The 18,054-nt window shown below is 41.7% G+C and overlaps 1 protein-coding gene across 1 annotated transcript in view; it reads right to left on the bottom strand.

Annotated features, from left to right (window-relative positions):
* Nucleotides 1-18,054, bottom strand: part of si:dkeyp-14d3.1 (transmembrane protein 132C) — a 223,403-nt gene that overhangs the window by 179,524 nt on the left and 25,825 nt on the right. Inside the window, exon 2 of the mRNA XM_046350552.1 lies at nt 4,068-4,956. Within this exon, the coding sequence (XP_046206508.1) occupies nt 4,068-4,956 (889 nt within the window). The remainder of the gene's footprint in view (nt 1-4,067; nt 4,957-18,054) is intronic.

The following is an 18,054-nucleotide window of genomic DNA, read 5'->3' on the forward strand; positions in this document are numbered from 1 at the left end:
GAAACAGAGTTTAATAATGTTCAAAACGGAATAACTGACATCCTCTAGATTTGTAGAGGGGAAAACAACTGGAGAAGCGGCCACAGACTGCAGGTCGCTTCGGGTAGGCGCAGGCCGTAGTCGACTGAGACACCTGCTCACACGCAGCGTCTGATGAAGGCACAAAACACGACAGGACAGGGTGATACACAATCACGGCAAAAAACACGACAGGACAGGGCGAAACGCAATCACAGCATGGTGAATACAATACAAGGAACCGACGGAACAGGAACGGATCACAAAGGAATAAATAGGGAGTCTAATCAGGGGAAAGGATCGGGAACAGGTGTGGGAAGACTAAATGATGATTAGGGGAATAGGAACAGCTGGGAGCAGGAACGGAACGACAGAGAGAAGAGAGAGCGAGAGAGTGAGAGAGGGAGGGGGAGAGAGAAGGATAGAACCAAACAAGACCAGCAGAGGGAAACGAATAGCATGGGGAGCACAGGGACAAGACATGACAATAAATGACAAACATGACAGTAATATTACAGGACGAAGAACAGTTTCTAAAATTGCATATCTAAGTCTCTGGTCGGTCCAAAAAGTGAAGGTAAACGGGAGATGTTCTCTGCTATCCACCTTGTCACTTGGTAAAATATATTTTGCTGTAAGGGTGTAAGGGTCCAATTTTCTCAACGTAAACCTTATTATAAATAAAGTTCACTCCCTTATGAATTCCACAGAAGACAATAACAACAGATCAGCCTGTTCATATAAAATATAATATAGCCTAAGCTACTTAAACATGTTGTTCAATATTAACTAGTCACAAGCTACTACTACTAGAATTGGGATCATTTGCTTAAATATTTTGACCTGAGAATTACAACAAAGTAGCTAAATGGAATGGATGTCCTGTTCTGATTAAAATCAATGTGGGAAGTTAGTTGAATCAAGAGGCATTCAGCCATGGCATTGTCAACATTATTTTTTTATTTAGCTAGCTAGCTAACGTTAGCATAACTAGCTAGCTTCTTCTGTACAAATTGTGTTTTTGCTGTTATCCTCTCTAGGCTAGGGGGCAGTATTTTCACGTCCGGATGAAAAGCGTGCCCAAAGTTAACTGCCTGCTACTCAGGCCCGGAAGCTAGGATATGCATAGTATTAGTGAATTTGGATGGAAAACACTCTGACGTTTCTAAAACTGTTTGAACGATGTCTGTGAGTGTAACAGAACTTATTTGGCAAGCAAAACCCCGATGACAAACCAACAAATCATTTTTTTTTAGGTCACTCTCTTTTCAATGCGTTTTCAATGGGAATCTAGAATGCAGTTGCTTGCAGTTCCTATCGCTTCCACTGGATGTCAACAGTCTTTAGAAATTGGTTGATGTTTTTCCTTTGAGAAATGAAGAAGTAGCCCTGTTCAGAACGAGGGTCAAGTGAAGTGTACTGTTGTGGTTGGGGCACGTGACCTGAAAGCTCGCTCCACTTGGTTTTTTATCCGCTATAGAACGCAGTCTATCCAGTCTTAAAATGTATCGATTATTTATTTTAAAAAATACCGAAAGTTGTTTGAAATGTTTGGACAACGATTGCAGGTAACTTATTAGATATTTTGTAGTCATGTTGCGCAAGGTGGAACCAGTGTTTTTCTTGATCAAACATGCCAAATAAATGGAACTTTTGGAGATATAATGATGGAATTAATTGAATAATATATATAATAATATATGCCATTTAGCAGACGCTTTTATCCAAAGCGACTTACAGTCATGTGTGCATACATTCTATGTATGGGTGGTCCCGGGGATCGAACCCACTACCCTGGCGTTACAAGCGCCATGCTCTAGCAACTGAGCTACAGAAGGACCACAATTGAACAAAAGGACCATTTGTGATGTTTATGGGACATATTGGAGTGACAACAAAAGAAGATCTTCAAAGATAAGGCATGAAATATATTGTTATTTCTGACTTTTGTGTTGCGCCTGGCGGGATGAAATATGATTGTCTGTGTTTGTTTGATGGGGTGCTATCTTCAGATAATAGTATGGTTTGCTTTCGCCATAAAACCTTTTTGAAATCTGACACAGCGGCTGGATTAACAAGAAGTTTATCTTTAAACCTATGTGTAACACTTGTATCTTTCATCAATGTTTATGATGAGTATTTCTGTAATTTGATTTGGCTCTCTGCAATTTCACCGGATGTTATTTGAGACAATGCATTACTGAACATAACGCACCAATTTAAACTGAGGTTTTTGGACATAAAGAGGGACTTTATTGAACAAAACAAACATTTATTGTGTAACATGGAGTCCTGGGAGTGCCATGAGATGAAGACCATCAAATATCATAATTTCTGACTTTTGTGAGCCCTCTCCTTGGCTGGAAAATGTCTTATGGTTTTTTGTGACTGGGCGCTGTCTTAACATAATCACATTGTGTGCTTTCGCCGTAAAGACTTTTTGAAATCAGACACTGTGGTTGGATTAACAAGAAGTTGATCTTTCAAATGGTGTATAATACTTGTATGTTTGAGGAATTTTAATTATGAGATTTCTGTTGTTTGAATTTAGAGCCCTGCAATTTCATTGGCTGTTGTCGAGGTGGGACGCTAGTCCCACAAATCCCAGAGAGGTTATCTAAAGAAACACCTGGGAATGTGTTTATGGTTGAACTTCCTGTAAATTTAACATAACAATTATTGCTCAAAGATGCACGCATAGTGGACCACAATAGAGAATGACAGCGCTACAGAGACCAAGTGCATAACGACCCAGCTAGCAATGAGGAATCGGCCCAGAAGCGGCCCTTTTCCAGGGATCATTAGGCGCACGATTAGGCGCACGTGTTTCCCGCACGGACCATTTTCAGTGCAACACATCATATGCTCTGAGCGGTGTGCAGTCCCCAGTTAGCACAGTGGATCTGGGCTGATTCCCTCTGAGAGTCGGGTCCCTCGGCTGAGTGTCAGACTCGGCCGACATCATGTGGCCCGAGTCTGGGTCGCCTTTGGCAGTATTACTTATGGCTAGGGTGCGGGGATTTAGCTCGGTCAGTTATCTGGCCCAAACGTATTACTTGGGTCTCGGGCCGATTGCGGTGAGGGTTATCTGGCCCAAATGTATTACTTAAGCCTCGGGCCAATTGGGGCTACTCTCTGGCCGGGAGACCTATGAGGTGACGCACAATTGGCCCAGTGTCGTCCGAGTTAGGGAAGGGTTTGGCTGGCCGGGACGTCCTTGTTAAATTTGTATCTGAATCCTTCTGGGGGGATTCTGGTAAGATGCCGGCAAAGTCAGCTGAATTCCGGTAGACGGAAACGGCCCGATGTACTTGGGTCGATTCTTTTTGATTTTGGGCTGAGTGCGACACATGATTCCGGGCCGATTCAATCAGTTCCGGCCCCCCAGAACAGGGCCGCTTCTGGGCCGATTCCTCATTGCTAGCTGGGTCAGCATTCCCATTCACCTTAGCAGAAAACAATCGGATCAGCCAGTTGGTTTGTTTTCATTTACACAGGTTGACAAATTGGCTTGACCCCAAGTCACAGCATCTCTTATGGTTTATAAATGTTCTCAACCTGCTTGATTAAGATCAGGCTAACAGTGATTACGCTAATGGGAATGCATTTTAATTAATGACATCCTCATTTGCATTGTGTGTTAATTATCAAATTCACTTAGTCTCATCTGCACATTCTAATTAGTACCTACAGCTTCATTGAATTTCACTATTTATCTTAGATAAAGATACTCCACTCCCTGTTTTTGCTGTGCTATATAAGCTTGGCTAAACTGAGTAAAGTAACTTTAATTTTGGAGACAGCAAAAAACACTGAGATAACAAATAAATCAGGACTAACAGCCTAGCTGCCAAACATTACAAATGCCCTACAATCCTTGGCAAACAATCTGGGTTTACTAATTTAATTACAACTAGGGTGTACTGCAGAAAGTTAATTAAAAAATGTATTCACTCTGTAATACAGCATTGCAGAGAACCTATGTATGAATATATGCACTGGTCTAATGAGCAACATTTAATACAGACTATGCTAATGTATTGGCTTACCTTAGGGTGAACATTTCCACAGGAGAGAAGGCCGAGGCAGTGATGAAGGCGGAGACAGTGTCCCTCTGCCTCATGGGCGTGGTCGGCACCATGACCAGGAAGTTACTATCCAGCCTGTGTTCTGTCAAGGCCAGGGCGGCAGGGCTCTGGTACAGACGCACACTGCCAATCCTCTTCATTGGGGTGGAGGTGGACGAGCCAAACAGACCCTCCTGATCCGAGCGGATGGAATTGCCTTTTCGGGCCTCCTCCGAGTGGCATTCCCCTGCCTCTGTTGATTGTAACATGTAGTAGAGCTCCACTGTGGTCCCCTCGGCCAGCTCTATGGTCCTCTGGCGCCCAGGCACCACGCTGGGGGGGCTGAACCAGCCGGCCAGGGGCTCCAGCTCAGCCACACACAGCCCCAGCTCCCCCTTCAGCTGGCATGTGCCACGCACCTCCTGGGTCTCGTGGAAGGCAAACATGCGTACGCAGGGCAGCTTGTCGATGGCGCTGTAGTCATCCCAGTCCCTGCCCGCCACGTAGAACAGCACCTGGACCCTGGGGTTGGACAGGTAGATCCTGTCCTGGATGATGAATGTCTGCACCTTCCAGTTGAAGGTGAACATGGAGGAGGCCACGAAGGCCCAAGGGTTCTGGATGAGCTCCAGGGTGACAGGCTGCTCCACAGAGAGGGGGCCATAGCTGGCGTTTACTGAGGGCATGCTGCGGGCCTGGTAGATGAAGAAGGGCTCTGTCCGAGACAGCAGGCTGGAGTTCCTCATGAACTCCTGGTTGGCCTCTCTCAGGAAGAAAGCAGACTCTGCGTTGATCACTTGGTAGTTGACAGGCAAGTAGGTGGGGATGGATGAAAACCTCTGCAATCCCTCCAAGACTCGACAGTCTGCTACTGGAAGACAGAAAAGAAGAGCTGAGTCAGGACAAGCTCAATCAGTGCTCACTTGTTGTACATCCTGTACATTTCCTCTAAAGCTTCCCTCCAGTAAAAGTATAATGGCTGTACTGACAGCCATTTGGAGCGGAGCTTACTGTACCAGAGAAAACTGATAAAACTACACACAGACAGCAGAAAAGACATTGAGTAATGTAAGCTGCGGTCATGCCTAAAATTAGGCCTACATTACAATACATTACATTATGTTGTAGATGTATTTAATGGTTTATGGTTATTGTGATGTTTTGATATTAAAAAGGGGTCAAGACCATTGCACATTACAGTACTATTTATTTTCTCATATATATAAATATATACAGTTGAAGTCAGATGATAACATACACCTTAGCCAAATACATTTAAACTCAGTTTTTCACAATTCCTGACATTTAATCCTAGTACAAATTCCCTGTCTTAGGTCAGTTAGGATCACCACTTTATTTTAATAATGTGAAGTCAGAATAATAGTAGAGAAATTATTTATTTAGGCCTTTTAAACAAAATCACATTCCCAGTGGGTCAGAAGTTTACTTACACTCAATTAGTATTTGGTAGCATTGCCTTTAAATTGTTTAACTTGGGTGAAATGTTTCAGGTAGCCTTCCACAAGATTCCCACAATAAGTTGGGTGAATTTTGGCCCATTCCTCCTGACAGAGCTGGTGTAACTGAGTCAGGTTTGTAGGCCTCCTTGCTTTTTCAGTTCTGTCCACAAATGTTCTAAAGGACTGAGGTCAGGGCTTTGGGATGGCCACCTTGACTTTGTTGTCCTTAAGACATTTTGCCACAACTTTGGAAGTATGTTTGTGGTCATTGTCCATTTGGGAGACCCATTTGCAACCAATATCTAACTGATGTCTTGCTTCAATATAGCCACATCATTTTCCTCCCTCATGATGCCATCTATTTTATGAAGTGCTCCAGTCCCTCCCGCAGCATAGCACCCGCACAACATGATGTTGCCATCCCTGTGCTTCACGGTTGGGATGGTGTTCGGCTTTCAAGCCTCCCCCTTTTTCCTCCAAACATAACAATGGTCATTATGGCCAAACAATTCTATTTTTGTTTCATCAGACCAGAGGACATTTCTCCAAAAAGTACAATCTTTGTCCCCATGTGCAGTTGCAAAGCGTAGTCTGGCTTTTTATTTGCGGTTTTGGAGCAGTGGCTTCTACCTTGCTCTGTGGCCTCTGTGACGGCTGAGTGTTCCCATGGTGTTTATACTTGCATACTATTGTTTATTCAGATGAAGGTGGTATCTTCAGGCGTTTGGAAATTGCTCCCAAGGATGAACCAGAATTGTGGAGGTCTACAATTTTATTTATGAGGTCTTGGCTGATTTATTTGATTTTCCCATGATGTCAAGGAAAGAGGCACTGAGTTTGAAGGTAGGCTTTGGAATGCAGCCAGATGTACACCTCAAATGATGTCAATTAGCCCATCAGAAGCTTTTAAAGCCATGACATAATTTTCTGGAATTTCCCAAGCTGTTTAAAGGCTCAGTCAACTTAGTGTATGTACATTTCTGACCCACTGGAATTGTGATACAGTGAATTATACGTGAAATAATCTGTCTGTAGACAATTGTTGGAAATATTACTTGTGTCATGCACAAAGTAGATGCCATAACCAACTTGCCAAAACTATAGTTTGCTAACAAGAAATGTGTTGAATGGTTGAAAAACGAGTTTTAATGAATTCAATTTAAGTGTATGTAAAGAACACCTACTCATTCAAGTGTTTTGATTTATTTTTACCATTTTCTACATTGTTGAATAGTAGTGAAGAAATCAAAACTATGAAATAACACGTATGGAATCATGTAGTAACTGAAAAAAGTAGACACACTTGATGACAGCTTTGCCCACTCTTCGCATTCTCTGAAACAGTTTCACCTGGAATGCTTTTCCAACAGTCTTGAAGGAGTTCCCACATATGCTCAGCATATGCTTTTCCTTCACTCTGTGTTCCTGCTTATTCCAAACCATCTCAATTTTGTTGAGGTTAGGGTTCTTGGAATGCAAGAATTAGATTGATGGAGTGCTGCATCAGATGACCTGGCCTCAATATTCCCCCACAGAGTGAAGAAAAATCAGCCAACGAGTGCTCAGCATATGTGGGAACTCCTTCAAGACTGTAGGGAAAGCACTATCCATGAAACTGGTTGAGAGAATGCCAAGCTGTCATCAAGGCAAAAGGGTGGCTACTTTGAAGAATCTAAATTATAAAAAATATTTTGATTTGTTTCACACTTTTTTGCTTACTACATGATTTCATTTGTGTTATTACATAGTTATGATGCCTTCACTATTATTCTACAATATATACAATTCATGAAGAGCTCAGGTATCCTCATCATATTCCAACTAATATCAAAGATGGCCTACAATCCAGCATTTGTTAAATAATACGTATATTAACATATGAGTGAATGTAGTCACTGTATTAACACTTTAACACACACATTTAAATTATGTAAAGATTAATCACAAATACTCCGTTCTGATAAAGTGAGTTCATTTTCATGTGGAGTAATCTAGAGTTGTTTCTGGTGGGCCATTGCTAACAGGTCCCACTCCATGGTGGCCTGTGTGATGAGTGAGAAAACAATACATGTGCAAATAGGTGTTAATCACCCAAAGAGTGGGCTATGACCTTCCTCTCAAGTGCAATCTGCTGTGTGATTGCTTACTATCCCTCCCTCCCTCCCTCCCTCCCTCCCTCCCTCCCTCCCCCTCCCTCCCTCCCTCCCTCCCCCTCCCTCCCTCCCTCCCTCCCTCCCTCCCTCCCTCCCTCCCTCCCTCCCTCCCTCCCTCCCTCCCTCCCTCCCTCCCTCCCTCCCTCCCTCCCTCCCCCTACTTGCCTGCCTGCCTGCCTGCCTGCCTGCCTGCCTGCCTGCCTGCCTGCCTGCCTGCCTGCCTGCCTGCCTGCCTGCCTGCCTGCCTGCCTGCCTGCCTGCCTGCCTGCCTGCCTGCCTGCCTGCCTGCCTGCCTGCCTGCACACCACACTCCCGTCTTAGACCCAGCCTTGTAAATCAATGTCCCGACAATTTACAAATCAGGCAGGGATTTGTGATTCATGGTGCCCACTTGACCTCATCCCTGTCTGTCCCATGGAGGCAGCATGGACGCAGCCTGCTGCCTCCACATCTGAAGGGCAACACAAGCATTTCGCTACACCCGCAATAACATTTGCTAAACATCTGTGTGACACCACTCTCTCACTCTGCCCAGCCCAATCACCCCAGAGATCACTTACATCTTCACTTAAGCATCACTTAGCTCCTTCAAAGTAAACACCAGCACTCATATGGGGCTTTTACAACAGAGGACAGAAACCATAGAAAAATACTATACCGCAGTGTAGTTTGTAATTTTCTGAACAAACTCAAGAAACAGATAGTACAACGACACTGACAAATGAAAAGCTTGATCGTCCAGCAAGAGCAATACAAGACAGAACAATCAGGAACAAAGTCTCATCCTCTGCAGTCCCATGGTGACAATGTTTTTACTCGCATCTCAGGGGTGGTCTCAATCCAGCATGCCTTCTAAGACAAAGCACTCACTCCAAAAGCCTAAGCATTTTTTTTTATGTCTCGGCTATAATGAGATTTATCGTCTGTGCTTTCCAGATGACATAACATTCTTGAGAAGGAATGAAATGTCCATATGTGCCTCACATACAGTATATAGGCCAAAGGAAACCCTACAAAGTACAAGTATACACCTTTAAGAATGGGATCACTATTATCTTCTTAGTCAATCATGAAAGATTGTTTTTAAAGTCAGTAAAATGTATTCCCTTGTTACGAGCTGTCAAATGGCTATTTTCTAACAGTTAGGCCATTTTCTAACCATGAATGACAGATACGATACACTGCACAGGCAACATTTTCGCATCTATGGAGTCAACAAATCTATTAATGGAAGGTTGGCTGATTCCGTTATAATTTCCGTGAGGCCCATTCTAGCCTTGTGAACATTTGATACGGAAGAAAGAAGAAGCAGGAAGAAATGAATGAACGATGTGTGTAATTACAATTACAAGGAAACTATTCACACCTCTTGACTTTTTCCACATGTTCTTGTGTTACAACCTGAATTTAAATAGATTCAATTTAGATTTGGTGTCATTGGCCTACACACAATACCCCATAATGTCAAAGTGGAATTATGTTTTAACACATTTTTACAAATGAAATAAAAAAACGAATAGCTGAAATGTCTTGAGTCAATAAGTATTTAACCCCTTTGTTATGGCAAGCCTAAATAAGTTCAGGAGTAGATATTTGCATAACAAGTCACATAATAAGTTGCATGAATCACTCTGCCTGCATTAATAGTGTTTAACATGCTTTTGAATGACTACCTCATCTCTGTAACCCACACAGTATCTGTAAGGTCACTGAGTTGAGCAGGTTACTTCAAACAAAGATTCAACCTCAAAGGCCAGGGAGATTTTCGGGCTGGGTTTCTGTACAAGTACGTTGTGACATCTGCTGATATAAAAAGGGCGTTTTAAATACATTTCACTGACTGATTGATTGGCAGGGGAGTTTTATTTTGAATAACAAGAAATGTAATTGAACAAATCACAGGCTAAATCATAGAGAAAACCTGGTTCAGTCTGCTTTCCAACAGACACTGGGAAACAAATGTACCTTTCAGCAGGACAACAACATAACAGACAAGGCCAAGTATACACTGGAGTTGCATACCAAGACGGCATTGAATGTTCCTGAGTGGCCTAGTTACAGTTTTCACTTGCACTGAGCATACTAAACATTAGGAACACCTTCCTTATAGTGAGTTGCTTCCCACAGTTGTGTCAAGTTGGCTGGAGGTCCTTTTGGTGGTGGACCATTATTGATACATACAGGAAACTGTTGAGCATAAAAACCCAGCAGCGTTGCAGTTCTTGACACAAACCGGTGTGCTTGGCACCTACTACCATATCCCGTTCAATGGCACTTAAATATTGTGTCTTGCCCATTCACCCTCTAAATGGCAAACATACACAATTCATGTCTAAATTGTCTCAAGGCTTAAAAATGATTCTTTAACCTGTCTCCTCCCCTTCATCTACACTGAATGAAGTGGATTTAACAAGCAAGATCAATAAGGGATTATAGTTTTCACCTATGTTTTTTTACGTTTCGGTGCATTTTTTGGGGGTCCCACAAAAAATCATAAAGCGTCTATATAAGTCCCTCACACTGTCACTCAGAAATGTATTGCAGTGTCTTCCTGCCTGCTGGAAATCTTTGCCAGTGTGTGCAGGCCACCTGCCCCTCCCCTCTGAAAAATAGGTTACTGTAGCCTTCTTTATTTTGTCTTGTTCGAAGTTTCACATCAATAAATATGTGGAACCTAGATTACAGGCGTAATTCAGAAATTAGGGAGAAATGTTTCATTAGAGAGGAATGGATTGTATCCTTTTTCAATGATACTATAGTTATCACTTTTCACGTTGGATTTATTAACTAAAAAAGGTAAGACATATTTTTAATTGTAGTGCTGCTCTGCACACACAAGCTTGTTTCCTCTGGTCCGGTGTTAAACCAACTCAAAAAGACACGAAAAGTTCCTCCAAAAAGCCGCTCCACCATACAGTAGGTATAATGCTGTTGACCTAATTCAGATAATGCATGTCATAACTAGATCCACAGCGTTTCAACGGAGGCTTCCTCCATCTTCTCTCGCTCTCTCCTCAACCTCAACATTTCAGATGCATCTCACGTCCTACACTGTGACAACACAGTGTGTGTGTGTGTGTGTGTGTGTGTTTGTCTTTCATTATGATTAAACCATGCTGCTACGGCAAAATACCATTTTCTCTTAACGACTTTCCTATACAGATTGCTAAATTGCTTAACCGCTCCACAGCAAGCTTCTCTATCCACACTGATTGGTGAAGTTATTTAACGCCGAGCTTAATGTAAACAAAAATTATATTTCAGAAGTTTAAAAGGGAACAGAAGGAACAATATAAACCTGTACTTTTGGGGGTTTTCAACTGCTTCAGAACTTGATTTGGCCGGTCGGAACAGTGGAACATATTGAAAAAAACAATGGTTCTGTTCAGAACTAAACAATGGAAAGTTATTTGGATTCCAACCCCTGGTGCAAATATTGTACATTCCAGGTGTGCAAACCTCTTACAGACTTAACCAGCCAGACTCACAAATGTAATCGCTGCCAAAGGTGATTTTAACATTTTCAATACATTTGTAAAAATGTATAAAAACATGTTTTCACTTTGTCATTATGGGGTATTGTGTGCAACACAACAAAATGTGGAATAGGTCAAGGAGTATGAATACTTTCTGAAAGCACGGTAATATAAAATAACAAAAACATACAGATCTCATGTAGGTCAGGGCGTGACTAGGGGGGTATTCTAGTTTATTATTTCTATGTGGGGTTCTAGTTTATTTTTCTATGTTGGTGATTTGTATGATTCCCAATTAGAGGCAGCTGGTAATCGTTGTCTCTAATTGGGGATCATATTTAGGTAACCGTTTTCCACTTGTGTTTTGTGGGATATTGTATTTTGTGTTTTGTGCATCACGTAGTCACGTTTCGTTGTTTCTTTATTGTTTTGTTGTGAGGTTCACTTACTTCAATAAAAAAGATGTGGATGTCACGCCCTAACCATAGAGAGACTTTTTTATTCTTTACTTTGGTTAGGTCGGGGTGTGAGGCGAGGGGGGGGGGTGTTCCTATCTAGGTTATTTAGTTCTATGTTGGCCTGGTATGGTTACCAATCAGAGGCAGCTGTTTATCGTTGTCTTTGATTGGGGGTCATATTTAGGCAGCCATTCCCCCACTGTGTTTTGTGGGATCTTGTTTTGTGATGTTGCCATTGAGCACTTCATTGACATCCCATTTTCGTTGTTTCTTTATTTTGTCTTGTTCTAAGTTTCGCTTCAATAAATATGTGGAACCCAGATCACGCTGTGCTTTGGTCCAACTATGCTTCCAACGACGACCGTGACATCATATAATAACAACAAACACTTCAAAATGTTTATCTGTTTGTGACTGAATGTAGTAGTATGATTTCTAAACTTAGAGGACACACGTTTAAAGGGGGAAAAGGGAATGCTATCTATAAATCATGGCAGCTTATTGAATTCCATTCAAAGAACCAGCAACCGATGGAACCCATGTGCACGTTAAACCTACGAATAAAGAATAGTTATGAACGTCCTTTGTAAGGTAACCTTGTAGAAAGAAGAACCCTGTCTATGCTCATTCTGAAATAATATGATGAAGATAGAGGAATTGATTGAAGTAATCAATGACGTTTGAATTGTATGTTTACAAGAAACACACAACGCATTGAATTTGTTTTTACATCAGAAAATAATGCTCAAACCTTTTACACTAATGCTTTATTCATTTGTATTTGTCAAAAAGCAGCTTGAAGCCACAAACCTTTAAGTAGGTATGTGGTAGAGTAACTGCAGCATAATCTAAGGTACAATATGCTTATACCTGCAAACAACTGTGAGATCCATTTCCCAGACTGTGGATATTTGTATGCAAATCTCTAATGCAATCAGTCTCTGGAATTGGCTCTGAATTTACAACCTTAAAATTAAAATCTCCCATCAAGAGAACTTTAAACCCAAATCCACAGTAATAAAGAGTCAGCAGTGTTTGGAATTGAAATAAATAAGATATATGTATAAAGCATATAAATATCTTGAGGGTTACTGGAATCTTTATATGCTCCCAGTTGTGCCCTGAGGTGAAGGAAGTGGACTGGGGACCATAGTATTGTAATCTTTAGTCTATTTCAAACCTTTCAGTATCTCATTCGATGTTGTGCTCCTAAAAGGAGAAATAGTAACATGACATAACATGACATAACATAACATGGTTTGATGTTTTTTTGTAGAAATCATTGTGCCCACTTCGCCTGCAGTAAAGATGGAACTGAGTGTTACTAATGTCCAGACAGACATGGGCCAGAAAGGCCAGCATGTCGGTCAGTGTCCCTCCTCCGAGTCACCAACCTGCCTGCTGTACCAGGATCATCTTTTCATCATTTAATCATTTTAATCTGAAATACGATACAGCATTATGCTGATTCATAGTTAAATAGGTTAATTTTCTTTATCGTAGACAACACATTCAGGCATGTGAATGTGTGGCAGTTTCATGTGTATTTTCCTAACATATTTTCTAGTCAGTGTTATTAGCAAGAAATGGACGAATCATCACATCAAATTATCATAGTACAGCGTTCTAAAGGAGCGACCATAAAAAGCAAAAGCATGCAAATCATGGTGAGTCTGCATGTTTCTGTTGGAGCGGGACCACTCTTCAGAGAAGAGCTGACCACTCATTCTACTGTCAGTATGGGGATGGGCGTGGGGAGAACTACACAATGTTTGAGCTGTTATGACAGATAGACTGGCAGGTGGACAGTGTGCAGCAGATCCCAGGAAGAAACCAGGTAGTCAGAGCTCCTGACTAACCAAGCAGCACTCCTCATCCACACATGCTCAGCAGTGCTATCACACAGGCTCCAGACCAGTGTGTGTGTACAGCTGAAGCAGGACTGACAGAGCGGGCAGGAAGAGCAGCAGCCTTCACACATGGATGAGGCTGGATAAATGACTGGCCACTGGAGAGGACACCAGGACTGGAGACAATGTTTCTGCAGCCCTCTACCTTGTCTAATGATATGGGTGTCCACTGGAGGGCCACTGGGGAGATGGACAGCCGCTGCCTTCCTGCTCCTTGCAAACGTCAACAAGACAGTATGATTCGTAAGCCTAATGCAGAGCCAAAAAGTGGGAGACAAAAGTTGAACAGCACAGAACAAAAATTTAGCAAAGAGAAAGAACTCCACAAGATATAAACGTAAAGAGAAAAGTCAGGAAAAAAGCTAAAGGATCTGACAAAAACAAACAGAGGGGAGGAGCTCTCTGTAATTAATAAGAACAGGGCTACAATGTTTGACTTTGACAGTCTTCTCCTCCTCTCTTCTTCTCCTCTCCCTGGGCATGTACCTCTCTCTGATCCCTCTGACTCCCACAGTCACATGTACCTCTCTCTGACCCCTCTGACTCCCACAGTCACATGTACCTCTCTCTGATCCCTCTGACTCCCACAGTCACATGTATCTCTCTCTGACCCCTCTGACTCCCACAGTCACATGTATCTCTCTCTGATCCCTCTGACTCCCACAGTCACATGTATCTCTCTCTGATCCCTCTGACTCCCACAGTTACATGTACCTCTCTCTGACCCCTCTGACTCCCACAGTCACATGTACCTCTCTCTGATCCCTCTGACTCCCACAGTCACATGTATCTCTCTCTGATCCCTCTGACTCCCACAGTCACATGTATCTCTCTCTGACCCCTCTGACTCCCACAGTCACATGTATCTCTCTCTGATCCCTCTGACTCCCACAGTCACATGTATCTCTCTCTGATCCCTCTGACTCCCACAGTTACATGTACCTCTCTCTGACCCCTCTGACTCCCACAGTCACATGTACCTCTCTCTGACCCCTCTGACTCCCACAGTCACATGTACCTCTCTCTGACCCCTCTGACTCCCACAGGCCCCAACCCTGACTTTACTTCTAATGGGACATTCCTTAAATATAAAGAATGACAGAAAGCTCTCTCTTCCCTATGCATTACCCACAGCGTATTTATCATCATATCTAATTAAGAAGGGGTATTGAATTTGTGTCCAAGCTTCAAGAATAATAAATACAGTTGTTCTTTCAATTAGAATTTGAGGATGATTTACTGTGTTGTTGAGTCACCAATAAATGTAAGAAAATGGCAAAGGCACTAGTGGATGAATCAATACACAATATAATATGATATTACTTTCTGCTTGTTTACAGTGCCTTCAGAAAGTATGCATACCCCTTGACTTATTACACATTTTGTTGTGTTACAGCCTGAATTCGAAATGGATAAAAAAGGGATCTTTACCCATCTACACACAATACCCCATAATGACAAAGTGAAAACATGTTTTTAGAAATGTTAGCAAAGGTATTGAAAATGAAATACAGAAAGATCTTATTTACATAAGTATTCACACCCCTGAGTCTGCATGTAGAAGCACCTTTGGCATTGATTTAAGCTATCTATATGGATACGTCTCTAAGAGCTTTCTACACCTGGATTGAGCAATATTTGCCCATCAATTCTTTTTTTAATCTTCAATCTCTCTCGAATTGGTTGTTGATCATTGCTAGACAACCATTTTTAGGTCTTGCCATAGATCTTCAAGTACATTTAAGTCAAAACTGTAACTCGGCCACTCAGGAACATTCACTTTCTTCTTGGTAAGCAACTCCAGTGTAGATTTGGTCATGTGTTTTAGGTTATTGTCCTGCTGAAAGGTGAATTCATCTCCCAGTGTCTGGTGGAAAGCAGACTGAATCAGGTTTTCTTCTAGGATTTTGCCTGTGCCTAGCTCCATTTTGTTTATTTTTTTTATCCTGAAAAACTGCCCTGTGCATAACAAAGCATACCCATAACATGATGCAGCCACCACTATACTTGAACATATGGAGAGCAGTACTTAGTAATGTGTTGTATTGGATTTGCCCCAAACATAACACATTGTACTCTGTACGAAAAGTTAATTGCTTTGCCACATTTTTTGCAGTATTACTTTAGTGCTTCGTTGCAAACAGGATGCATGTTTTGGAATATTTTTTATTCTGAATACTTTTTATTCCTTTTTGTCACTCTGTCAATTAGGTTAGTATTGTGGAGTAACTACAATGTTGTTGATCCATCCTCAGTTTTTCCCTATCACAGCCATTCAACTCTGTAAGTGTTTTAAGGTCACCATTGGCCTCATGGTGAAATCCCTGGGCAGTTTATTCCTCTCTGGCAACTGAGTTAGGAAAGACGCCTGTATCTTTGTAGTGACTGGTGTATTGACACATCCAAAGTGTAATTAATAACGTCACCATGCTCAAGGGATATTCAGTGTTGTTTTTTTGTTTTTTTACCCGTCTACCAATAGGTGCCTTTCTTTGCGAGGCATTGGAAAATCTCCATGGTTGTTGTGGTGGTTGAATCCGTGTTTGAAATTCACTGCTCGACTGAGGGACTATACAGATAATTGTATGTGTAGGGTAGAGAGATGAGGTAGTCATTCAAAAATCATGTTTAACACTATTATTGCACACAGAGTGAGTCCATGCAACTTATTGTGTGACTTGTTAAAACCACTTGCTCCTACCTGGCACGCAGGCGTCCCATCTAGAGCTCTGGAAATGCAAATGCGCTACGCTAAATGCTAATAGTATTAGTTAAAACTCAAACGTTCATTAAAATACACATGCAGGGTATTGAATTAAAGCTACACTCGTTGTGAATCCAGGCAACAAGTCAGATTTTTAAAATGCTTTTCGGCAAAAGCATGAGAAGCTATTATCTGATAGCATGTAACACCACAAAAGACCCACAGGGGACGTAAACAAAATAATTAGCATATTCGGCGCTACACCAACCGCACAATAAAATATAAAACATTCATTACCTTTGACCATCTTCTTTGTTGGCACTCCTAGATGTCCCATAATCACTATTGGGTCTTTTTTTTCCGATTAAATCGGTCCATATATAGCCTAGATATCGTTCTATGTAGACTGTATGATAAATGAAAAAAAATAGCGTTTCATAACGTAACGTCATTTTTTTAATTCAAAAAGTCGACGATAAACTTTCACAAAACACTTCGAAATACTTTTGTAATGCAACTTTAGGTATTAGTACACGTTAATAAGCGATAAAATTCATCAGGAGGCGATGTAACTTCTATAGTGTCGTCTGGAAAAAAACATGGCCGGAGAGAGCTCGACCAAAACATCCGGTCGGAGACCGGAGGGAAGGAGTTCCCTTGAACCGGTTAGACCAAGAATCAATTGCGAATCAAATGACAAGACTCTAGACAACGTGTGGTAGCTGTAGGCGCTGAAACCTCGGTCTCATGTAATTCGGTTCACTTTGAACAATTCCTGGAAGTAAGCGCAAGGATATTTATTTCCATTTTCAGTGATCAGGTTTTCCTGCGCTATTCGATGAAACTCACGCTCTGTTAAAGTCACAGCCGTGATTCAACCAGTTTTATAAACGTCTGAGTGTTTTCTATCCACACATACTAATCATATGCATATACTATATTCCTGGCATGAGTAGCAGGGCGCTGAAATGTTGCGCGATTTTTAACAGAATGTTCGAAAAATTAGAGGGTAGACTGAAGAGGTTAAGGAAAGTTTTAGTCCTGGACTTATTATAGGCTTGCCATAACAAAGGGGTTTATGGACTTAAATAGTTATGGACTCGAGACACTTTTCATTTGTAAAAATAAATAAACATGATTCCGCTTTGACATTATGGTATTGTGTTTAGGCCAGTGACAAAAAAAGTATATTTAATCCATTTTAAATTCAGGCTGTAACACAACAAAATGTGGAAAAAGTCAAGGTCATTTTAAACTGACATTTTCCCTAGGTGCTTTCCTAGGTCCTCTCTATCCCTGAGACGAGCTAAATTAAATCTATAATAACTACTCATGAATAAGGGGCAATGCAAAATACTGTTTGTAGAACAGTTTCCGCTTCGACGATAGTGGGGGATCTGCTGTAGCTGTTTGTTGTTTGACATCCAATTGATGGTCACCACAGGCGGCTGGTTTCACCTTCATTGGGGAGGAAGGGCTCATAGTAATGGCTGGAACGGTATCAAACACATGGTTTCCATTTCATTCACTCCATTCCAGACATTACTATGAGCCGTCCTCCCCTCAGAAGCCTCCTGTGATTATTGGCCACATTTAAGACAGTTAGAGGTAATAAAGACTAATGGGCCTGTGGCTTCACTAAGGGAAGAGCTTCTTTCGAGTTCATGAGAGAAAGCATCATCTTGGGGATTAAAGAGTATCGACCAGGGAAGAGTAAACAACAGCAGCAGCAGTAGCAGCACTGCTTGGATGTGTTTGGTAAAGCTGTGGGGAGGAGAAGAGAAGAACCACGGCCACCACATTCTGGT

The sequence above is a fragment of the Oncorhynchus gorbuscha genome, linkage group LG05 (genome assembly GCF_021184085.1).
Source record: "Oncorhynchus gorbuscha isolate QuinsamMale2020 ecotype Even-year linkage group LG05, OgorEven_v1.0, whole genome shotgun sequence".
Taxonomy (NCBI): domain Eukaryota; kingdom Metazoa; phylum Chordata; class Actinopteri; order Salmoniformes; family Salmonidae; genus Oncorhynchus; species Oncorhynchus gorbuscha.